The following is a 26,000-nucleotide window of genomic DNA, read 5'->3' as shown; positions in this document are numbered from 1 at the left end:
TTTGGCAGCGAGGTTGATTTTAATTGTAGCTATAGAACAGAGCGTGGTTTTGCCTGTAAGCCAGCCTCCACATCTGTAGTGAGTGCAGCTTTAGTGATATTGGGTGCAGTCCATAGCTCGGGGCTCATTTTAATGGTTCCCCCCCCCCTCCACTCCACTCCCCCTTTTCTTCATTGGAGACTCAGATTGTTTTCCACGTGATTCCTGTTAATTTAGCTGGAGGAAAGGGCATCAATTTTCCTTGTGCTTCCCCCACCACCCTTCTCATTCTATTGCCTCACTCTTTCTGATCTTCGGCCTCAAAGGGAAAAGGTAAAATGCAAGCGATTTGATAGGGCGCCCCACGAAATGCCATTTAAGCCTCAACAAACAAGACCCTCCGTGTTACAAACGGGGGCTGGATGATAAGTCTTAAGTGTATCAAGGATGCATCGACGCTCGTAGCAACAACTAAATAGCTGTGTTGCTTGAGTGGAAGTAACATATCTTGAGACATTTCGTTTCCTTCCATTGTGCATGTTTGCTGTTGTTGTGATTGACTTGTGAGAGGAGCAATCATATTAATCACAAGACATGTTAGGGTGGTGTGGACCATTTTTTTGACTTGGGGGTCCCAAACATTTTGGGTTCAGGGACCCCTTACACAAGCCTCCATTTTTTTGTTCTAAAAAAATAGAACTTTCTTCCTGAAATACTTTAGGGGGGGGGGGGGGGGGGGTTCTTCAACGTTTCTTCAAATTCTGCAACTGTCAAAGTTATGGGATGGTATGCCACAAGCATATACTTTCTGAACACACAGGGCATCAGAGACAATTTCTGAACGCACCCCTACGTTGACAGCAGCAAATAAGTTCCGGTTAGACAAAACGTCCGCTTCGAAAGCTGTTTGACTACCACTGACTGCGATAGATGTCAAAAATCCATGTCATCTGGAGGAGGGATGGAAGTGAAAGAGCTAAAAACAAAAACTTTGTTCTTTTTAGTTTAAAACGGCTTTCCTTAAACTGCAATCTCATGTGCCATTATGGCCAAAAGTAGAATCCTGGTCGGTTATTACGCCTTTGAGTGCTGTGTGTAGTAAATTCTTGTTGTGTCAGACAACGCATACTAGCGGCGGCATCAGAGTTCCGCCACACAATTGTTTCCATGCTTACAGTTCTTTTTCGTCTTCTAGTTTCACACCACCAGCTCCAGTGATGTGTACATTGTGTGTTAGGGACAAGTTACTTAACTCTGTGGATTATTTCTACTCCTTAAATTTACTTTTATTGAGCAAGATGGCTGTTATCATCAATAACTGTCAAGAGGAGGGATGAATCAATTATGACACCAACATTTACAAGGCACCCATGTCTCTCAATTCTAGTGATTCAATTAATTTCTATGCTTGCATATTAGCGATTTACACCAATTAGCCAATGTTACCAGGAAAAACTCTTGAACAGTATTACATACGTCATCTCTTGGCATCCTATGACACTTATTTAGATAGCTTTCCCAGCTGACTTTGGGCAATGGGCGAGGGCTGCATCCCGGATGGCCACCAGTCCATCAGGCAAACAACCATTCACAGCTATAGAAAATAGACAAACATGCATTTTATTAATTGATATGGGAGGAGGTCAGAGTAAAAAGTCCACAAAAGGACAGGAACAACATGCAAAATCGATATTCAAATCCAGACACTCGGACTGCAGGGGAGATGCATCAACCACATGCCCCAGATTTGGACCTTTGAAGACAGACTTTGAGCAACACCCCGTCGCATTGCATACAAAAGGTACGGTTAACTTTCCGTCAACCCTCAGTTGCCCCTTTGTCACTCCGCTACATCCCTCGTTCTTCCTCAAGGTGCTTCACCCTCGACTTTTTATGCCCGACTTCAAAAGCCACCGAGTGCTGATTAGGGGGTTGAGGCTGCAGGATGGTTGACGGGGGGACGACTGAACGACCCCCAACTGAGATCCACCGCTGGGTTCTGGCAGCTAATCCTCCCTGCGGAGTCCTGTAAGGCCCCCTTTGTTCCGTCCCGGTTTGCAGACGCTCACAGTCTTGACTGGGTTTCATAGCCCTCGGCGGTTGCAAAAGTACGCACACTACTTAAGTAGTACAGATGCTTGTGTAAAAAAGACTTTGGTACTGTTTGGTTTGGTACTGATTCAACTCCATGTTTTAGGTTTAAAAGTACAAATTGTGAAATGTACTTAAGTAAAATAAGACATTTTACGATCGATTACATACAATACCAATTTTAATAATTTGGCACAAATAAAACCCACAAAGTAGTTTCCCTCTTTTATTAACTTCTGTAGTGTTCGCACTGAGAATCAAAATTCCCTGGACATGTTATCAAAATAACATGATCCACAGCTTTGCTAACCTTGTGAAGTGAACATTAATGTGCGGGTCAGTACTGAAATATCAAGACTACACCTTCAACACCACATATTCATGCTCTAAAATTCTATCTCAAATGGAATCAAATCCAAATAATGGCGCTTCAGTCATTTGGGGTTTAATGTATTATTATTAACAGGAACACGGTGGAAGGTAACTAAATGTGCGTTTCCCTGACAGCTGACCACTGAAAGTGGTTTTTCAGATGAGGAGAGTTCTTAAACACCAAGAGCTGGTCGTTTTTATTTTGGCACAAGACACACGACATTTACCACAAATTATTCTTGGAGCTGACATCAACTCTCGAGAATAAGGCCATGGATAGGGAATATCTTGCTCTGAATCTGGTTCGCATTCTTCCAAGTTCGTGTCAACTACACATGTCTGATAAAGCTACCGATGAACCTTCCAAGCACTGGAACCTGGGCATTCAAATTAAAATAAGGGAGTGAAACAGTGTCACCTTCATTCCGTCACAGAGGTGAGGAAATGAGCAAACAGGGAGGGACGGGATAGTATTGCGGGAGCAGGATCTCAACTACGCCGTTATCCGGCTTATAATTTAAGCACTGGCATGGCACTGAATGGCTGCCTTTGTCTGGGATTCATGCGGAAAAGCTCAGGATGCGATGTCAGAGGGAAATAATCAGCGTGGGCCCTGTGCAACGTCGGGCTGCCCGCCCGCCTGCCTGTGCTCCTGGCCACGGGAGCAGCCCCCGGCTCATTTCTGTGGAGATGAAATCTATGACAAGCCCCTCAGTGAAGCTGAGAGCAGGCAACAGTCCAGTAACACCCACAGGCCTGCAGGCATCCTGTGACCCCCTTAGAAAAGTCACATTCACTTTGCTCTGGAGAAAGGAAAGAGAACGCCGCTGGCTCTCACAGCCCATGTGAAATGAAGAAATGTGAGGAGGTGAAATCCAAGTGAAAATAAGTTAAGATTTCCCCCCTCCTCTTCCTTCTTTGCAAACACTCCAGAGGACTGTGCTTATGCCTCGCTAATTAAACATGAACAGGAAATTTAACAAAACAAAACAAAAAAAAACAATGTATATTCATGTTTATGCTGTATAGCTGCATTTAGGAAAGCAGCTTTCTTTTTTTTCTTTTTTTTTGGACTGCAGCAGAAGGTCGCAGGCTGATACCCATCAGGCTAAAACATTGTGAAAGAGCTCGGCACTGCGCTCAAGGAGCAGAAGTAATGCTTTTATTTTATTATTTATGCCTTTTTACTGGCCACATTTACTAAAGCCCGGCATGCTGAGACAACACGGCGGCTCGATACGGGCGGGTTATTTAAATGAACGATTTTGCATTCAAAACTCGGCCTCGTTTGAGTTGAATCAGACATACGGGCAGAATATGTGGAATTTCAAATGTTCTCGCGGACCGCCCGAAGGGAAAACACGACTTTGTGGAGCAGCAGCAGCAGCAACCACGCATGACTTCATATATGACCCGGAATATGACACTCAAGTCTATGCTTTTGTTTATTGCCGCGATGAAAACATCACATAAGGTAACACAGTGAACACTCGCCCATTTGTGAATCGGCAAATCGATCTCACTCACTTGCCATTGGAGTAAAGTGGGGGGGAATGAAATAATTAAGGCGACTTGAATGCCCTTGCATATGGGCAAGCAGAGCCACAGTCACTTTCAATCAATTATTGAACAGGACAATCAGTCAAATACACACATGCAATGAGCTGAGGCTCACACTGAACTTACCCGCCAACCCGAATGACTCCAGATCCTGATGTCAATTTCTAGGCCAAGCCCCTTAAAGGTACATCAATCAACACACCAATGCTCCAGTATGTATGCAATGGCTTTTGGATTGATTATAAAACCATCATTTCGTCTTGTTCTCTTTTATTAGGTTTTATACTCTGAAGTTCAAACCGCAACTATACCACAAGCTAGTCACAAAACAGTTTAATATTTTAAACTCATTTTACGTCATTATGCATTCAAATAAATGGCTTACAGTTGATGTGACGGTGAAAAAATGTGACTGTGCGCCATGTCCATGCATATGCAGCGAAGACACTCCCTAACTTCCACTAACAACACAGGCTTACCTGAGCACACCTGACATAAAAGGCTTTTGTCTCAATCGAGCTGTTTCCCTCCAACATACTGTACGTCACCGGCATCAATTATTGTCCTACTTTCATATTTAAATTGAGCTTTGGCAGCATCTTGTAGGGTTTCAGAGAGAGCACAAAACCCCCCAATAGGTGAGTTTATTAGTGACCAGCTGAGGATAGGTTCCACAGAGGAAAACTTTAGTCAATCAAATTATGGAGTGTAAACTGTGAATATAAAGTCAACTCTGAAAAATGCATTTTTTGGGTCTTTGTGTAAGACCAACAGTACTGACTGTCCATGGCGCCAGGAAAACTATGTCAGAAATGTTTTATGTATAAGTTCCCAATTGAGTCAACTTTCCATTTAAATTCCCATGGAAAGATTTCAACTTTGAAAACTTTGTCGCATCGCAGCTCAATGTATGAACGTGAGTGATTTTCCATTTGTTTCATTCTTTAGCATTTTAGCTCTGCGACAGCATCGCTCGAATGTTCACAGTATCCCTCTAAATTGCTTTAATGTCATGCCTGTACAGCTCATAGCCCCTCGGGGCATAATAAGCATGATGTGCGAGGATTGCTATGATATACGATAATGTGTTAATTCCATGTGTACAGTCCTCAATTCATTTCTTTCTTGGGCATTTTGCAATTTTTGTAAGATAAATGACAAGTTGACATGTAGCTTCGATTTAGGATTTGAAACCGATTTCGTTCTTACCTCAGTCCCTGATGGGGTGGCACCCGGAGAGTCCACCTTGCGTTTTTTGCGGGGTCCGATTGCCGCTAGTGCCGTGAGGTTAGCGTCACGCTGCCTCATCTGGGCCAGTTCCTGTTGCTGCATCTAAAAAAAAACAAAAACAAATTTAAAAAAACAAACAAGCAAAAAAAAAAATAATACATCAATATATTTTTAAAAATAAGCATTTTAGATGCATAAAATGTGGGATGAACATGGCCAAAATTTTAGTTTCAAAACAAAATGGCCTATTTCCTTCCGAGATGTATGGCTTGCTGAGACTTTTTTGCAGGCCTACTTATAAGAAACATAAACACCAAAATACAAATGGGAAACTGGCTGCAAGGGCTAAATTCATTTATTTATTTATTGAAAAGAAGAAATCCATCCATCTTCAAATAGCTGTACTGATTATTCTTTCAGGGTACTGGAGCCTATCCCAGCTGACTTGGTGGCAAGAGGTGGGGTGCACCGTGAACTGGTCAATGTCAAGGTAAAATATCCAGAATGACTAGTTTCACACCGAAATGGCTGACTTCCTTTGTCTTTTTGCGTATGGCCTCCTGAGGCCTTTTTGTTGTTGTGTCTCTACTCATGATAGACCTGCCTGCCAAAATTAATTTGGAGAAGTGAAACTGGCTTCTGCGGCTTATTTTTAAAAATGGCAGAAATATGGATAACATTTCAAGGCCAGAAAGCCCAAACTGACTTGTTTTAACCCAAAATGGCAGATTTCCTGTGTCTTTTTCGGGCATGGCTGCTTTTTTGTAGGTCTACCCATAAAAGTCATAACTACCAAAATGTATATGACTAATCCGGATTCAAGAGCCCCCCCCCCCCTCATGATTTTAAACTGCTAGCACAAAACCTTTTGGATATTGGCAAACTTCTTGTGTTTTTCCGTGCATGGATTCTTGAGAGTTTTTTTGTGGGTATATGCATGACAAATTTCATGTGGTTAAAATAAAACTTGCTTTGGGGGCTGAACTTCCCCAAAAAATGAAGACTGGTGACACGTTTGTGCGCGTGTGCGGTTCCAGTCACATGGTCACCATTGTGGCGAGTGCATTTCGGGGAGTTTTGGGGGTCAGGGTGGGGTTGGGTGGGGGGGGGGGGGCACTGCCCCAAGTAATGTCACGTCTAGCCGCAGGCCTGAGGCGGAGCCCAACGTGGCTCGAAGCCGCCCTTTCGATTGGTTGGATGTGTGAGGGCCTAAGGCGATGGCACAGGGAGTGTAGCATGCAAACACACACGCACACACACACACACACGCACACACACACACACACAAGCCTCTTGTATCTAAGTTGGCCACAGCACTGGGGGATGCGTACCCACCAGCCTGCCTGTGTGCCTGCCCGCTGGGGCTGAGGCGAACAGGGACAATCAATGTGCGCTTTCATGTCTCCAATGTTCTTTTATGTTATCTCCCCGCATGTGTTTGGCTGGGCACACGTCGTCTGATCAGATCGGCAGGAGCTGGTTGCGCGTGGGGCGGGGTGGGGGGGTTACTTTCAGATGCTGGGGTCCGTGGAAAAGGTTGCTTTGGTGTACAAAGTGGGATCTAAAATGTGCATGCAGCTGCCTGTGATATTTCTCCCTTGGAAGGCCGCCGGCGAGCCCTGGCCTTTAGGGTGTTGCCACTTCGCATTTAGCACAGCGGAACTGTTGAGAAATTCAAACGCACTGACAACACAACGTCAGGGCGGAATAATGGCAGGGCTGAAGAGCAACAGAAAATCGCCAAAAAATTGCTTTTACAAAACAAGTTTTTGCTTAAAAATAAATATACTCTAAAAAACATTTGGGCCGCACAATGGCATTGTGATTGGCGCATCTCCTTTGCTGTCAAATGTGTTTGAATTGGGTCATGTTTTGCCAGTACTTGCGTGAGGTTCGACTGAGCAGAATAAATGGTAGAGAAATGATAGATAAATGCAAAGCAGTACATAACGTAGCCTGAACACTGACATGCGCTAACGCCATATTTTTTCCCTGCTTGACATTTCATCACTATGCAATGCAATGCCTTACAATTTAATATTTCCAAAATGTACACACTGCGAGGACTATGTTCCACAGAAACCTCGCAATACAAAGATTTGATGTTAATTTAAGTTTATTATCCTAACTAGTTTGTAAACTATAACAGAGATACCACAACGGTCCTCTGTGGGAGGCCATAACTACATGGTGGCCCCCAACAATTATTAGTTTGACAGCCCTGCTCAAGAAACAAATTCCCAAACAAAAAGACAAGCAAAACTATTACAGCTTTAACCAAGCACCAACAATTCTCAATGCTAACCATATTAGCTTCTGCCCCAAACAACACGCAAATCCTTGTAGGCCTGACCTTAAAGAATCCCGCCGCTAAATGGTTGAGAGAGAAGGCTATGCAGAGAGAGAGACAGAGAGAGAGAGAGAGACAGAGAGAGAGAGTCAGAGAGAGATTGAGAAACGGAGAAAATGAAAGTCAGAGAGAGAGAGAGAGCTATCTTCCTGATGGCACCAGGATGCCGGCACCCCAGTTTGGCAGTTGGCACCAGGCATGCGCTCCCAGCGCCCACAGCAACTGCCTGCGTTTTCAGATTTATGACCGGACGATAAATGAAGACCTCTTTTTTGCCATCTGCAAGCCCTCCATCGCATCGAAGTTTCCAGTCACTGACAGCACTGGGGAGACGTATTTCTGATTTCAATCTGGAGCCGTCGCGCCCGGTGCACCTGAGTCAGACAGTGGACTGTAGCCATGGCTGGAAACCCTTTTTTTTTTTTCAAACGTATAATTTTAACAGAATTTCATTGTAATGGTTACGTCAAGAACAGTCATCCGCCACTTATCCTGTACGCGGATGAGGTGGCGATTGACCATCAGCCTTAAGTCAAAGCACACCCGTAACAAGGAATTTGCTAAAAACGGCCGCTTGAATTCAAAATGACAGACTTCCCATTTGTTTTCAGGCATGGGTACTGGAGAGACTTTTTTTGTGCATCCTGTCATGATAGACATGTACACCAAATTTGATCTCGATAGGTAAAACTGATGTCGGTGGTTGGGAGGGTAGGGGCTACGGGGGTAATATTGAGAAGCAATCCCAAGAGGGCCTCTGCAAAACGTATTTGCCAGCTTGATTTTTTTTGTTGTCTTTTTGTCATATTCCCTCATACAATAACAAAAGGATCCAAAATGATTTTAAAACTTTTCAAACCCATCTCACTTCTCATTGGACATTTGACCCTTTTTGAGTTGTGTTGTCCTTGCTGAATCAACGACATTTCCCTAAAGATACAAATTTGTATTGTTCGTAAATACAGGACAAAGGGTACTTGTGCTCTTTGTTGCTATATATATACATATATATATATATATATATACACATATATATTATATTTGGTGTCACGCTTTCATAAGAATGCAACACAATTATCTGTGCAACCGTAATGAGAATTTCCTACAAATTTCTGGCTGAAAAAAATATCAAGACAATAAAAACTTAGACAAAGATGAAAGTTCAATGTTGTACTTGAAATGCTATAAAAATCAAAGTTCTTCAAATAAATTGTTTCAATTTGGTATTTCAATATGTGTCAATAAGATACAAGTTCTATCAGTGCACAATCAAGGTGCATTTTACTGAATGTTGTGACATCATGCATACAGTAATGAGAAATCCTCAATCTTTCATGCAAGCAACTCCAAAAAAAAAAAAAAGTGCAGCACTCTCTCTTTACCTTGCGCTGGGCAGAGATATCATCTAAAGAAACAGTAAAGGTTTGCACAGATTCATGTTGACTGCTGGCCGGATGCATACATTTGCCAAGGCGGCACACAAAAATGAAAAATATATATCCCCGTGTTTGCAAAAGGGTCTTAAATAGCAGCGATTCCAGCAGTGCCCTTTTGAAGCGGGGAGACGGCGACTTGTAAAGTCAAATTATCAACAAAAGGTCAGCATGTGTAAAAACATTTTCACAATCAATCTAGCTCGCAAAGAGCTTTGAGTAACGGCCACTGCATTTGCCTGATCCTGTGATGGATCCATCTACTTACTATGTTGGCCATTGACTGTGAACTCACTTAAACACAAAGCACGCACGCCACTAACAGGAATTTGCCAAAAGTGGCCGCTTCAAAACAGCCGATTTCTTTGCCATTTGTTTTCAGGCAAGTGGCCTGGAGACTTTTTCGTGATTAAAGAGACATACAACGAATTTCGCGTGAATCGTTTCATTTGACAAAGCAACGCACCACTGGTCTTCAGACCCTAAATGTCAGTTTACAGCAACCCATATTGGGTCAAATATGGGTTTTCCGTGTCTCTCATTTTTATGAGTAGCTTTGTCAATATGCTCTGATATGATTGGTTGTGGTGGATCGTTATGGTTCCTGTCACACAACTCATTCAGATCTTGAACTGTTTGATTGTTTGGACACATGTAAATGACAAAATCAATAAAATGGAGGCAAACGTGCCTAAAAAACACAAAAATGTCTGTTTGGCTCCCCACGATGGCCAACCTGTCCTTCTCCATCTTTGGCTGTTTTTAACAAAGCCTTTCCTCTCCTCCCTCCTTCCATCTATCCTTTCTTGACTCCCCCCACCTCCTCCAACCCCCCGTGGCCTGAGGGGAGGCTCGCAGCCGCCCAGACGCTTACAGACAGATGTCCTTGGCGGAGCACAACATGCTCTGCTTGACGTCACAAGCGGCTGCGGGGCTGCAAATGAAGCTAAAAGAAAGCTCCGGCTGAAGACGGCACCATTAAAGGCTGACTGGACCCTACACAGGCCCCCCATTTTTTTCCCCCAACAAGACACAGTAGGTAGCTTCTCCTTGGTGTTGTGTATGCCTTTTAAGTCACCTTTGCACACTGTCGACTTTTTGGCATCGTGTACGTAACTGCACTTCCTTCCTGCCTTCCCTTCTTCTTGTTTCACAGACCAACACAAGTCTTGGTGTGAAGGTAACACCCCCAATAATAACATGCGGCGCCTGGGGGGGACACTGCTGGCATGGAATCAACTCTAAAGTTCACAAGTAGAAAAAGAAATGAAGATTGAGTCAGGCTTATTTACGAGATACGACATGGTATGGATCTGCTGTAAGGTCGATTCACATCACAGCAGCGTTAGTGAAGAAGTAGTTTTAGAATACAGCGAAAAATACATTATTAGTATTATTATGTATTAATATCAAATATAAATAGTTTTATTTTACTGTTATTTATAGACAAAAGTGGATGGACGGATGGATGGAGGGAGAGAGATATGGAGGGATGGACGGACAGTGCGAGGAAGGGAGGGACTGACTGACCGACTGTCTGACTGATTGATGGATCGATAAATGATCGATCAAAAGATAGATTGATCGATAGACAGACTGCATAAGGAATGTTTCCAGGAACAAAAAGCAGCCCTCAGGCCTGGTCATTAATGGAGTGCACTATCGTAACCAGGCAAGGGTTCTTAGTAGGCACTTCAGAGTGTCCCTTACTCCAAATTAGATTTTTTTTTTTTTGGGTACGATACAGAGCCGGACCCAGTTCCCACACAGAACGTATCAGGGAAGGGGCAGGAACTGTCACACGTCTGCTCTGTAAAAGCAGTGCAGATCAACCTCTGTCACAGATTTTTCTGGGGCCATGATTTTCAAAATGTGACAGAGCCCATATATGGCGATAATTTTTTTTATTTTATTTTTTACAAATGTGCTCTTATAGTTTGTGTTTGCAATAGACAGCATGGTGCGTCAGGGGGATCCACCACACCCCATAATCAGTCAGGCTAATGTTTCAGACGCTTTTGCTGACTTTGAGCTGCCCGATTATCGATGTGTTTTCCCATCTTAAACTACACCTCTACCAACAACCGCATGTCTCCTAACCCAAATAAGAAGTCTGACACAGTACCCAGACGGACCGGTGCGTATGGTCAAACGGGATGTATCACGCCACACCACATGATAATCGTTAAAGATAATCTTTTAGAGGCATCTGACAATTGAGGCCTTCCTGACTTTGGTTGGAAGGGAAGAATCAGTGTTAAAATCTGATTATCGGAGCGCCTGACCTGCAAGAGGCAGAACGGTGCCACAGGGGATCAGTCCCAAACCACAGGATAATCTTTAGATCCATTCGCTGACTTTGACAGGAATCTGGCTCAAAATCAGCCCGATTATTGGCTCATGTGCGGCCCAGCAAGGATTGTTTTTACTAACATTTGCATGACCTGTTAAAGCACTTGGGAGGGAGGTGCTCAGCCCATTCCGAGATCATTAAAATTATCGCTGATGTACGGAAAATTTCCTGCTTTAAATGTCCTTCCACGTCATCTCTTCAGTTCGTCGTCAAGCAGTCAGCCTTTTCCCTCCCAAGCACACACTTTTTTCCCCGGATTCAATGCTCAAACACACACACACACACACACACACACACACTCTCTCTCACTTTCCTTCGATTGATCACGTCTAATTTGCATCCAGGAAAGATGAAAAATCACACATTCGCACTCGTGGAGAGAGGACGCCGCCAATGATTTATTCATTTTGAAATCAAAAAAAGAAGAGCGAGGTAGATGAGAAAGGGGGGGATATCTTCATAGGGGGCGGGCGGGCGACTAAGCAGCCTCTGAGCCTCTTTCTCTCTCTATGTGGGCCCCCGGGTGGGCACGTGGTGTGCAAGCGCTCCTAATTAACAAGGTGAATCATGTTGGCGCTCTCTAATTAGCCCAACATGACAATCTAATGGAAACACGCAGGCCCGATGCTGGCGCGCTCTTGTCCTTCCTTCCCCCGTATGGACGCCCGCAGTGACGACACCTTGGGATTCAACCACAAAGCAAAGATGGGACAAGAGTTGGTGTGAGGTCAGAATTCCGTGGGGGGGATTTGCAAGGTGAACGCAGCCCCCTTTTCTTAATTGAAACGCATCCCCGGCACCTTGCCAAAAGCGTCGCTTGGGTGGGCCCAATTCCCCCGTCGCTCGCGCTTCCCAAGGAGCGCTTGGAACGCCGCAAAGACAAAAGTGAAGCTCACAGGCGAGGAGTCGTGTCGCTTTCTCCCTCTGAGGCAACAAAAAGAGAAAAATCTCCTTGTTTTCCTTCTCATTACAGCACTTTTGTAACAGAGGAAAACACACACACAAAGGAACACGAAAGGTACCGTTTTAAAAGAAGCCAGATGAACAGTGTTGTTTTTTTTACCTCTTCTGGGTCTTACAACATGACTTGAGGTGAAGAAGAAGGAAAAGAAGGAAAAAAAGTTCAAGACCATAAGTTGACAACAAAGCAACAAAAACAAAGCAGCGGTGCACTCCAGGAGCACTGCAAAGATGACTCAATTACAGCGGGACCTTGACTAAGTTCCAAGTTCCCCATGTTAGGTTTTTCTTGACATCTAGGACAGGTGTCCCCAACCACCGGGCCACGGACCAGTACCAGGCCGCAAGACATCTGGTACCTGGCCGCACATAGAAGTTGAAAAAAATACACGAGTCTCTTATTTTTTTTTTTGTTGTTGTTGGAGTGGGAGATGGGTTTAAAATGGCGCCGTGTCCTTTGAAAAGGATTCGTTGACACAAACAAATCTTTTGAGTGAACGGACTGAATGTGATGGTTTCATTGGTGCCTTTCTCAACTGAGTTGAGCTCAGCCACGGCCGGCAAATTGCAAGGTGGCTGTGAGCAGAGAGTCTGCCGATGGGACCGCCTGATCAATGGGAGGTTGGCTGAGTCAGAAGATGGGGTGTCTCAGTCTTGTTGCCCAGTGGTAGGCGAGGAGCACAAAAACAAAAATATCAAAACCTACATGGCCCTGTGTGAAAAAGTGATTGCCCTCTAAACTTCATAACCGGTTGGGCCACCCTCAGCAACAAATGTTATTTTTGGTCGGCAATGGTTTTCGCCTTGGAACTCTGCCATAAATGTCATTTTTGCCAAGCCTCTTCCTCACTGTTGAGGCGAGGGAGGTAAGCAGTTCTTTGGATGTTGTCCTGAGTCCCTTTGTGACATCCTGGAGGAGTCATCGCTGTACTCTTGACGTGATTTCTGTAGGCTAAGCACTCCTGGGAAAGTTCACTACTGTGCCATGCTTTATAAATTTATGGGTTATGGGTCTCACCGTGGTTCGCTGGAGGCCTAAACCTTTAGGAATTACTTTGTAATGTAACCCTTCCCATACTGATAGATGTCAATTACAGTTTATTGTGTCTGTTCTTGAATTTCTTTGGATCCTGGCATTTAGTGGTAAATTTGTGAGATCTTAATTAATTTTGTCAGACAGCTTCTATTCAGGTGAGTTTTTGGTTGAACACGTCTGGAGCTAGTCAGGCTGGAGTGTGGTCAGTGAAAAATGTGACTAGCCACAGTACATTCATGATTTAACAAGCGGGGGAAAATACCACACAATTTCCACACAGGGTCAGACAGCTTGAACATTTGTTGTCCTTAATAAACTAAATCCAAAAAATTCTACATTCAAAAACTACGGTTTATGTTTGATAATCTTATCTTTGTCTGATATTTACATTTGTTTGATGATCTTCCACATTAAAATAGGGAAATTATGCAAAAAAATTGAGACGTGTAGAAGGGGGGGAAATACGTTATCATGGCACTGTATTCATGAGGCCAGAATATACGATCCATGAAGTGGGATATGCAAAACAATGGGAAGTGCACATCAGTGCAGAGACCGAGAGGCAGGTTGAGGATAGAGGAGGAGGGTAGCGTGCATTTGGGCCTTCCTGCCCCGGGCATGCCTAGCGGGAGTGAGAGCATCGAGCAGTTTTCTGCCGGGCCAGAAGAGGAGACCCTATGAACTTGCCCATATAACCGTCTCAATACAAAGAAGAACAAAACAACACGAGCGGACGTGTTGTCCTTTGACACGTTGGCGCCTGCTGCCTCGAGAGGAGTGAGGCCAATTGCCCGACGGGGCCGCTGGCGTGGGTGGGATCCGGGCCGGGATTGCGCTGACCTGGTCATTTGCGGAGGATGCCAGACCAAATAAGGAACAGTACGCAGATTTACAAAAAAAATAAAAATAAAATAAAAAAACTCAGGCCTGTTCATTACGTGTCCACCAAGGTTAAATATGTTAATGCTGGGCATATGTCATGGTAATAATAGTACCAAATTGAAGACTAAAATATAAACAGCAGGGCGATTTGAAATGCGAGGTCCAAAAGTTGAGCCAGGCCAGAATTAACTCGGCGGTGGATGTTCAAGGCATTTCAAGCTTCGCTGGTGATTCAAAATGGACAAAAGGAATCGCCGCGGCGCCTCAGGAAAGATAACACTTGAGGAGAATTATTCCGACAAAGGCCTCAGAGAGAGAGAGAGAGAGTCTCACACACAGGAATGACTGTGGGCAAAAAAGAAAAGAGATGAGGATGGACTCTCCGTGCACTGAGCCATCAGTGATGAGCACCTTGGTGTGTGAGTGGGCTCACTGTTGGCTTTCGCACAACACCTTGTTACGTTCAACCCTTTTGTACAATCCTTAAGAGAGTCTGTTATGAAAATGGCAAAACATACAACGCATCATAAATGGGGATTCTTTCCATTTCAGGGAGCTCTTGAGCAATTCTATGAAGGGACTCTCGAACCATTTGGGTCTCGGGACTCCTTACAGTGGAGAACCCCACCCCCCCCCCCTCCCCCATATTCCTATTGGGTATTAAACATAATCACCATGTGTACTTCTCAATGCCATAGGAACTAAAATGCCATTTTTGAGGGTGAGGGGGGTGTTGCAACAACAAATTCAAATTTTGTAAAGAAAAAAGTTACAATGCTATGAGAACTAAGTCTTACTTTCCCAGATAAAGTTTTAAAATTAACTTTTTTAAGTCGAAGTGTAATGAGGGTAGAAAGTCATTTTAAGCTTCTCGATGCTTGACATGAAACGAAATCTTAACTTTGGAGAAAGAACACCAAAATACATGTATAGGTGCAAATAGAATAATTTTTCTGCTAATAACTGTTATTTCTGCATAAAAATCATATCGTGTTTATTCTCTCTCTCTTCCTCGCCTCTACTCGCTGCCCCCCACCCTCCTTCTAGTTTCCTGTGTCAACTGGCAGACCGCAGCCGCGGCGATGATGAATCTGTGGTCGCAACGTGTCTCGTGCCGCCGACACGATGATGTATCTCCACTGGCCTTCGCGCCCTCCGCCCCATCCCCTCCCCAAAGACTTTCTCGGGCCAAATGCACAGACACGGCGACAACAAACAGGAAGCGAGCTCCGCGATTTGCCCATTGATTTTCACCGCGGGGCATTTTGGAAATAGCCCATCTGACCTTTCGGCCAAACGGTGGAGGAAGAGGAGGCCCGAGACCAACCCTGTCTCGCTTGCTCTGTGGCTCTCGCAAGCTGCCGGTGACACATTTAAATACCGGGTGATAAACGCTTTTATGTAAAAGGCCGCATAGTAGCAGCATTATACAAGTCTTCAAAGTCCTGCTGATGCCACCTTAAGTTTATTCTGTTTATGACACAAACTGGAATAGTTGCAAAAATGTCTGTTTTCATTACAACACTGTATTTCTGAGGATTGTGGAGAAGTCAATCTTCTGGAAGGGGCATTTATTTGGGGTGGGGGGGGGGGGGGGGGACAAACATCTATCCATTTTTTTATAGCGCTTGTTTTATAGTGTGGCGAATGACACTGACACTGTGTGAGAGGCAGAGTAAACTCTGGACTGGTTGCCAGCCAATCACAGGGCGCATTTGGAGAAAACCGCCCTCCACAATCACACCGATGGAAAATGTGGGGTCTCTATGCAACCTAACATGTACGTTTTTGAAATGCGACATGTCGCCGAAGATCTGAACTCTTGACTGCTGAGCACATGCTCACCACGATACACAAGGATACTGAAAAGTCAGTTTCACTTGAGATCTCAATCCACCCATCCATTTTCTGTAGTGGTTGTCCTCATAATGGCGGTGGGTGACCTGGTTCTGCGGGAATCGTTCAGATTTGATCGCGGAATTCGGTGCATGTAGGAAGACGCTGAACACGACCGAAGAGCGACCAATAAGGAATGCGTGCGCACCAGTGCTGGGTATCGATACTGATTTCTAAAATCAGTTCAATTTGATTCACAAGGGCCTGATTTCATTTACGATCCACGACGGCCAAAGCAGTTTCATACCTCTCCAAAACCTGTGATCGTAACATGGTATGTGAACGTAGTATGTTATGAAAAAATTCAAATTACATGTACATCAAAATAGAATATATCATCAAATTGAGATGTATGACACAAATAAAACTGGCCCAAAGCTTGTTACTTTTATTTTAGCACACAGGCAATTTCAGCCATAATTAATTAAGCCAGTCTGAGTGCGCAGTTACTGAAACTGTAATGGAAGTGGGAATAGTCTGGTGTCCTGTTTGTAGATTAATGTGGGGTGGAAATGATGGAATGACTGTAGCCCGCTGTCACCGCGTGCGCTGAGAGAAGTGCACAATTGTTCACGTGCGCAGCTTAGAAGGAATATTGTAATGCAAGTTTGTTTTTTGGTTTTTTTTTTAATGATACAACATAATAGTTATTTGCAATATAATTACGGACCCCCAAGCTCTCGGTCAAAGAGTGGCCGAATTAGAGGGATAACCTCTCAAAGATATCGTGTTCTTCTCCTTACATCATGGTTACAACGGTGCGCTAATCACTCTTATGACAGCCCGACGCTGTCATGTTCTAACGTCTCTGTTCATCATTGTCACAACACGGCAACATTTCAGAGGAGTGTGGGGCGGCGCCTCGCTCGCTCAAAGCGCCTTTGCTGAATTTTTCATGTTCCCGCCTCGTGTAAAAGAGGCCTGGAGCACTTGGATGCAAGGAAGGATGGATGAAAATATTACCGCGGTCTCGGATTCTGATGGGGCCGCTTTATTAGGTACACCTGCACAGCTTCTGTATTGACTCTCGTCAAAAAAAATAATTTTAGGCCGTGTCTGTTAATGAGCTTTTGTCAAAATAATCCAAGACCAATAATTATAACACACTTTAAACTCTTTTTGCCTTTTCTGATTGGGTGATACTGGCTGGTCCTGTGCTAGTAAGCCACTGCTTGTACTTCTAGGTCAAGGCCGAGTTCAGCTTTTATAACCATGCTGACCAAAAGCGAGTAGAACATCAGGATGAAGAGAGAAGCTACAGCTCAGTCTAAAGAGAAAAGCGAGTCTCAATGGGGTCAAAAATCAAAGTACATTTTCACTGGTGGATGCAACGCTCCATAACCAAACCACTAACTTGTACTTGTCAATTCCTGTAGCGGATCTGTGCATGCGGCGTATGCCAAACACAAATACTAGCCCCTGTCTCCACATCCAAACCTCCAAAAGCACTACCGGTAATTGCATTTCATTACACGATAAAAAAAGAAAACTGTAGTGACTTAAAACATTCTGATTTTGTCTTTAAGTAGCAGTTGAACTTTATGGAAAACATGTTGTTGATGTGGGTGGCAACAGTGTGTGACGGCATTATAAGGTGGCCCTAATGACAGTTGGGAATACGACTCACGCTGCAACACGCTGCCGGGCACAGGTTCAAAAATAAAAGTGTCCCGAGGCATTGATGTCCACATATTATAAGGTAAAGTTTATTTTGAAGTTTGCCTTCTCACCGCATTGACGGTTGGATTCTTACTGTCATGCAATACTTGTTGCTGCAGTAGGTGTGACTTTTTATCCTGACACTCTACACGAAATACATATATAAATAATTAAACGGGTGCCCGAGGCAGAAAAAAATGTGTCACGCACTTTTTTGAACCGAGCTACTAGAATTACTCGTGGAAAAGGACAGTATTAAAAAATATATATAATTTCCTTTCATTATACGACATGCCACAGTATTCACTTTGTAGCTTATTTCGAGTCCTGGTTGTTTCAACATGGAGATGATTAAGCATTAGGGCCAAACTCATAAACTGCGAGAACAAAAAGATATATAAATATATGAGAGAAAAGTGTGCAAGAATGTTACAACTCTGAAACCATGTGGGGTTTTTTTAGTAGTAAAAAAAATGTAAGCTGCTGTTCAGAAGATGCTTAAGGAAAAATACTGTACACACAGCATATATTTTTCAACACTTTTTTTAACACCGGTAAATGTTCCTCATTGCCGTTCAAGGAAACTGAGTTCTTACACTTCTGTTCAAGATTATAAAGCTTATTAATTTCGTGACTCCGCAATGGTGGTGGTGATTTCGCCATGTGTTTGTAAGTACAGTACAGTAGGTGCGTGCTTCGGGAGAGAAGCTCTGGGCCTTGGCCGAGTGTCTGAGCCCTCATTATCCTGATGAAAGTTGTGAGCTGCCGACAGACTCGGCGGTGACACAAACAGCCAGCTCTGTTGCCTTGAGCTGGGCAGGTGATGGAAACGGGGAGAGGCACGAGCGCTGAGAAACGACGGCCATTAAAGCGACAAAAAGGATGGGGGTGTTAGATATACACACAGTTCGGAGTAATAGCACCGTTTTTTTGAAAATAGTCCATAATAGCTTCATTTCACAAATTGCATTCATGAAGGAAAGTATATCAGACGCGTTATAAAGAAGTAGGGGGAAAAATGAAAAAAAAACGTGGTCGTATAAACACAATTTCCAAGAAAAATAAGCATTCGGTCTACTGCATAAACTAAAAGAAAATTCACAAAGATTTTTCTTTCTTTCCGAGTCAATCGCCAAACTAATATTTTGTTGTATTAGTACTGTTTCAGCAAACTGCTTTACATCTGTCAGTGTTTTCATCGTTTTCTTAAAATTACTTTCCGGGACTTTTCCAGAACTTTTTTATTCGCTACAGTACGCGTCCATTTATCACAACATGCACTACTAAATTCCACCCCCAAGCTTAAGAGAAGTGCTATTTTCAACAACTGTATTTTAAAGCTGCAGTTGTTGCGATAACGTTGGATAAATAAAAATGCATTATATTGGATATGTTGGACATTTAACCAGATTGCGTCAATGTTACCAAACACCATACCAAATTGGCTGAAGAAGAACAGTTGGCTCACTACAGCAACAGTCTTAACTGAAAGTCTTCTTTTGCCCTTCGTTGGAGAAAGGAAATCCTTATTTGGGTCCGGAAAGTTAGTAAATTCGGCAACAAAGTCAAATGGAAACACTGGGCAGCAAAGTGCTCTAAGGGAATATGCAAATTGTTTGGTCGGCAGCATCCCGTGGGGCACTGTGCCGGTGAGAAGCAGAAACGTATGTTTCAGTCTACGTACTACATATTTGAGTTTGGCAATAAAAATGCAACATAGATGTGAAACTGCCCTGACAAAGAGCCCCTAAAAAAGCAGATACTCGTTCATTTATTTGCTGGAAAGCAAAATCGGACATCATACAGATACAGGTCTGAACTGGCCAAAAAGGCTTTTAAATATATATTTTTAATGACCTGTAATGATGACATTTTATATCTCTGGGGGAATTCAAGGCAATTGTAAGAGACAGAAAAATAAGTTCAACTAGATCTTGTGACTGAATGTAGTAATCTGATTCTTGTTTTTCTGAAGTGAGCATGATCGTATTTTTTCTGTGTCTCGCGTGTTTAATGGAACCATTTTGGTTTTGTACTGCCATCTAGGCCAGGCCACTCTTGAAAAGCGGTTTTAAACCATTTTTTAACCCTTGTTAAATAATGGATATTGATTGATTGACAATATAACAAGGATTGTCAGTATTTTTCACAGCAAATATTTAACTTCAGGCAACATAGATGTGACAGTTTTCAGAAATTGCCTCTTTCGGTAAAGTGACTGACAGGACAGCCAAATCAGTGCGCATTTTTGAGTTGAAGTCCGATAACGTTTGAGTTTGCCAAGAAAAATGCAACACAGGCGAAAAGCGGTCGGTCTGTGTTCACAACTGTATTGCTGTATTTCCCAAAAGGAGCTCGCTAGAATGTCAGTGCGTGTGTGTGTGGGGCGCTAATCTGGCCACATCCACATGACGAGCGCACTGCCACTTAACAGGCAGAAGATCCACTTTGATCACACGGATTCCCCTCGGGGGGCCGAACCTGTCGCGCTGCCTATTACACTGATTCATTTGCATATACGGGGGCTTATGGTTAAGAGCTGAGATCTGTGCGTGAACGCTCCTAACCAGCGCTGGAGAAAAAAAGACGTCCGGGGTGAGAAGACGACGAGTGTTGCCATTCGCCGGCGGAGAGCGGCTCATTGCCTTAGAAGGTCACGAGTTCAACTCCAAAGAAAAATCCCCCAAATGAAAGCGTTTGGCCCCGCCCGGCAACAATGGCAGGGTGCCCTTGAGAAAGACACTTGCATCTGCTGCTAAAAAGAAAAGGAAGAGTGGGCAGCAGTCACGCTGAGTGCATAGCGTAGAAACACTCAATATATGCAGCTCTTGAAAAAAAAATAGACAAAAAAAAAACCGCTGACTTTCATTGGTATTTTGACTACTGGAAAATTTCATTTTCTGCTCATAATTGCGAAAAAAAATTACATCTTTATTTTTCCTCTCGACTCACGTACAGTACTTGATTAAGTGCAAACTGGTCAAACAAAAACTTGAGCTGTGAAGCATGCTTGAGAGTGGTACAGATGACCAAAATGCGCTGTTATTTGGTGCTATTTGACTTTTTCAATCTTTCAACTAGCCCTGCGATTGGCTGGCAACCGGTTCAGGGTGTCCCTCGCCTACTGCCCGAAGACGGCTGGGATAGGCTCCACCACCCCCCGCAACCCTTGTGAGGATAAAGCGGATCGGAAAATGAATGAATGAATGAATTAATTAATCTTTCAACTATAAATTCATTTTTGTGATTAAATCACATCTATATTTTTTTTAATTGTGTGTGACCAAGTACACTTCTTGGAGAATCCAAACAGGTGTTACTTCGGGGGTGTGCGTCTCTCCACAAGATGGCTTGATACGGTTTTCGATATGTGGGTTTTCCTGATATTTACAATTCTGTTTTTGCAGTTCATTAACTTTTTACGTTATTTTTCTTTACGTACCATGCCTGAGTGCGGTGGCTCTTGGTGAAAAAAGGGTGAAAATGCTGATGTTTTTACTTTCTGTTTTCCTGACAGTTAAAAGTTTATTTTGTGAACTGCCAACTATTTGTGGTTTTGTTGTGGGGTTTCACAATGTTACAGAAGTGCAACTTGGAAAAGTGTACACCAAAATATATATATATATATATATATATATTTACTATATTGAAAAAAATATATAAAAGATTTAAAGAAGATGTGCTGTTTCAGGTTGGCATTGCAAAGAACAACAACAACAACAGGTGAGCGCTGCTTTTTTTTTTTTAAATCCTTCTGCCCACATCGAGTGAAAGAAGTTAGCGTGCAGCAAACAAGGACAAAAACAAACCCAAGCTATGACAGAACTCTTTCGTAAACATGAAGAAGCTCCACTGGGAATGTGTCCTATACGAGACGAGACGCAGCTGCTTCCGTTTCAGATTAAAGGGCTTTAGCGTGGCGCTTTAGCCTATTACACGCAAGAGACAATGCGTCTTTGCGATCCTTTGTAGCCGTAAAAGTTAATGCGGGGAGTAAATCGCTGCGTCTGAAACGCTTATTCGGAGGGTAAACTTGCTTTTCTTCTTTTTCGCTTTTTTTTTTGTGCTTGTACAAGGCTCCCACCATGATGAAACACAAGTTTGTTTCCAAATGAACAGCATAGGGAAAAAGGAAAGTGATAGTTTAAGTGCATCCAAAGTTTTTCGAACAAGGGAAGGAGTATTAGCACCGCAGGAAACAATTATGAATATTTCCAGAAAAGATTATTATGTTACAAGGATAAAGTACTATTTTTGTAGAGAAAAAGAAATAAAGGAAAAGGTTTTGTTAAAAAAAAGGGGGGGTTTTTTTGTTTGAGGTATTTTTTTCACTAAAATTAACTTGAAGTGAATTATGAGAACAATAGTGTAATTTTACAGATTTTTTTTTTTTTTTTTTTTTTTTTACTTTATTGTTGCAATTTTGGTGTTGACATTTTCAATTGAAAGCTTTATTGCTTGGCAGCATGGTACCTCACAGCCCTGAGATTGGGTGTTCGAATTCGGGCTCTGGCCTCTCTGTGTGTATGTTCTGTAATGCATGCTCCTCATACTTGCATGTGTTTTTTTTTTTCCAGGTGTTCCAGTTTCATCCCACATTCCAAAAACATGCATGTTAGCTTTATTCAAGATTTAAAATTTCCAATTCATTTTTGGAATGTTGATTGGAACCCCGATCTACAAACTGTGATGCAGACAAGCTAACCACTAGGTCAGCATGCTTCCTAAACACATTTTGACTTGACATAAATTGCTGTGTGCAAACTCACTGAAGGTTATAAACTGTCCACAAAGTGAGACTGGCTGGCAACTACTTCAGAGCGTCCCCTTTCACGAGGAGCAACAAACTGGTAAAAGCTGCAAACTGATGAATATGATTGTCTTTTTTCGGGGGAGTTGAGAGGGCAGGAATGATTTCTCCCACTACTTTGTTCTTAAATTTGATGTTAAACTGAATTACATGTGTAGCAAGTGTATGAAAAATTCATATGCGCAAGTCTGGCAAATGTCAAGGGTAATGATCTTACCTCCTTGGCTTTCTGTTTCAGTCGAGCTTGCTCTGGGTCCTCTTGCCTGGAGCGACTCTGTGGAGTCAAAAGTGGGTAGTAGGGGTGAAGGGGGTGGAAAGTGGGGCCGCGTATAGGTTAACACCTGGTTTCAAGAAATCTCCCTTCCCCTCATACCCGATAAAGCATTACTTGTAATCTGTTGCTACTGCAGTGAAAATAGTGTAAAACAGGAAATGGGGTGTGCACAGTTTAACAGCTGATTTAAAGAAACCACCAATCCCCCCTTTTACCCAACAAAGCATCCCGACTCATCTGTTGCTGCTACAGATTTTAAAAAAAAAAAAAAAAACATAAAATGGGAACAGGATACGGAGGTGTCAAGGACATCGTGTTTGAATTGAGTAGAAGTGCAACGGAGCGCACCCCCGGGGGGCCTGTGGCCTTTAAACCCGCTCCAAATCCAGCCCTAAATAAGCCGCTCGAGGGGGACGCTAATCAAAAGAGGTTATTAAAAATTCTGCATGAGCCAGCACACATTCACACACACAAAGGGGGTGAAGGATGTTGGTGAGTATCAGTGACAGTGTCACTGTGAGCCAGTGTGGCGATCTCTGTGTGTGCGTGTGCGTGTCTGTCCCTGGTGCAACAACACTTCTATATTAATAAGCGGCCGAGATATGGGTGAATACGCGTGTCCCTGGGAAATCCTTCACCGCTGCGCTAAAACGTGTGTACGGCTGACCACTGCAGGCCATGCCGGTACATTACATCATTGCAAAACGCAGCTATTTTAGTCAAGCTGGACGTCATCTGGGTGGTTTCAAATAAAGTCTCACAGTCAAACTACTTATATGTAAGTGTGAAGAAATAGTAGGAACATTTGCAGTACATTAGGGTTTTTTTTGGGGGGGGGGGGGAATCATTTCACGCAAGTATCAGTTCGGGGTGGCATAGCAAAGTAAATCCATGGTACGATATTGCCGCCATATTTTTCTCATTGATACAGAGGATCAAAACTATCCATGTAACTCAAACACGGATGTAAAATTCCTAGTCAGAGCCTGTCCAAAATACAAGCCCTGGAAATCATTCATTTTTTTTAATGTGATAAAATGTTTTTTTGCATATTTTTTAAGATTTGTCCTACATCATCTCTTACCAGTGGCAACAGGTTCATTTTTTCAGTGTTATGCTTTTCCAATGTCAACTTGATGGTTTTTCCATGAAACTTTCCTTTGAACTTAACGGCAGTATGTTGGCATGTAAAAGATGCTCTGTGGGGTTAATGTCAGGGAACTGACTAGGCCAGTCTAAAACTGTGCATTTCTTGCCTCTCATCTACTTTGTTGTTGTTTCGTAAGATGACTTGCTATTATTTGGAAACAATCTGCAGTCCTTTGCACAGATTGCTCGAACTGATAGAGTCCAGTTTTAGACATTTGAAAGTTCCGTCTTCCTTCTGAGGTATTGTTTTGTCTTACAACAAGCCATGTTTCGTTAAAATCGGAAGAGCCGAGTGTCCTATTATCATGCGCGGCAGGAACGGCGGCGTAATAACGCAATTAAGACGACGAGGTGTCGGTGATGACGATCCTTACTGTGGGACATTGTCCCCATTCAAAATTAATTAAATGAACCCTAGCTAGCTGGCTTGCTCGCCCTGCTAATGTGCTACCGCAGGGCATTTTCATTTGCCGAGGATTGTCTTCCCTTTCTTTTTGGTCAGCAGTGATCTTCAAGTGGAATTTTATATATTTATTTTTTCAATAAGCTACATAGGAAGGTCAGAATATTCGAGACAGCGGCCAATACGAGTTGACTAGTTAACAGTATGGCTTCTATACTTACTTTATTTTAGCTTTACTGTATATTGTACGGCATCATATTAATTATTCAATTCAATTATACCTTACACAATTTTAAATCTTTCTTACTTTTGAAGGTGTCGATATGCTTAATAAAGGCTAACCAAGGTGGACAAATTGTTAGCATGTTAGCAAAGTCGAGAGCTACGGGGTTCAAAACAAAAATCTCTTTTTAGTAATTGTCAAGCATTAAGATGGAGGAATGTTACTGCAAGTTAAGTGTCTCTGTGTGTATATGCGTGCGTGTGTGTGTGTGTGTGTGTGTGTGTGTGTGTGTGTGTGTGTGTGTGTGTGTGTGTGTGTGTGTGTGTGTGTGTGTGTGTGTGTTCGTGAGTGCACATGCGCACATGCATGCGTGGTTGGGTGGAGCCAGCAGACTGATGCCCTGCGGCCAGGAGCCCGGGAGGACACAGGAAGGTCACTTCATCTACTGGTGTCACACTCAAATTCATGTGTCAGGAGCAACATACACACACAGACAAGCGCCTCGTAGACCATAGGCACACACTGTTTGGCACACTAGGACATAATAACAGGACACGCTCAGACACACACACACACACACGTGATAAGAAGTTGACTTTACCTTGGCGGCTTTCAAGAGGATCTCTCTCTCCTGCTCGTCCTTCCTCGCCTTTTCCATCCTCTCTAGCTGTTCGAAGAAGCGCAGTTGAGAGCGCACGTCGGCCGACTGCTCGTAGCATTCATCGTCCTGTGTGTGTGTGGGGGGGGGGGGGGGGGTGCAAAATTAATTTGTATAAAGTAGAAAAAAGTGAAATATAGTAAACATCCGCATGCCTATTTACGGAAAGCTATTAACAAACTTAACTATTCACATTTTTCTGTGGAACCAATCCTCAGCTATTATCTCAAAAAGTCAACCATTTGCATATTCATGTAGAGCACATGAACGGTCTGACATGTCACAATGTATCGCCAAAGCCAAGGCTAATACAAAAATATATTTTGTGTTTAGTTGTTTTTAAAATTAATGAAGATGGCGCCACAATTGGCAGCCATCTGCGAGTCCTCTTAAGAGCTCAGTTGTTTTCAGCTTTTTTTTTTGTCATATGGTTTTTGTCCTTCGTGTGGATCCGTTGTGGGCTTTGTTCAGCGTATTGGCCACGACGTTCGTCAAAGAAAAAGAATATGTGCTTGACGGTTGCGCCTTCTCGGCAGCACGCGTGTCCCGGTACTGATTTTGATAGGGAGGAATGTTGGCGCTATTTAGCTGTCGCCACTGGACAGCCCCGGGGGCGCTTGTGTTTTTTGCATGTGTAACGAGCAACTTTTTTCACAGCCCCATTTTGTTGAGCGGAGATGTC

The 26,000-nt window shown here is 43.2% G+C and overlaps 1 protein-coding gene and 1 long non-coding RNA gene across 3 annotated transcripts in view; one reads left to right on the top strand and one right to left on the bottom strand.

Annotated features, from left to right (window-relative positions):
* LOC147207884 (transcription initiation factor TFIID subunit 4) overlaps positions 1-26,000 on the bottom strand; it is an 80,310-nt gene that overhangs the window by 23,583 nt on the left and 30,727 nt on the right. For both annotated transcript variants that reach the window (XM_086107494.1, XM_086107495.1), the window contains 3 exons: positions 25,262-25,387; positions 22,829-22,885; positions 5,212-5,334 (listed from right to left, as the gene is read on the bottom strand). In XM_086107494.1, the coding sequence (XP_085963620.1) occupies positions 5,212-5,334; positions 22,829-22,885; positions 25,262-25,387 (306 nt within the window). The remainder of the gene's footprint in view (positions 1-5,211; positions 5,335-22,828; positions 22,886-25,261; positions 25,388-26,000) is intronic.
* Positions 9,811-15,756, top strand: LOC147207886 (uncharacterized). The gene is made up of 3 exons (XR_015100498.1): positions 9,811-10,050; positions 10,172-10,195; positions 15,294-15,756. It is a non-coding gene; the product is annotated as an uncharacterized LOC147207886 (long non-coding RNA).

Source organism: Hippocampus guttulatus, chromosome 3 (assembly GCF_054856545.1).
Source record: "Hippocampus guttulatus isolate MCC_2025c chromosome 3, RoL_Hgut_1.0, whole genome shotgun sequence".
NCBI classification, from domain to species: Eukaryota; Metazoa; Chordata; class Actinopteri; order Syngnathiformes; family Syngnathidae; genus Hippocampus; species Hippocampus guttulatus.
This window is presented reverse-complemented; position numbering and strand designations above follow the sequence as displayed.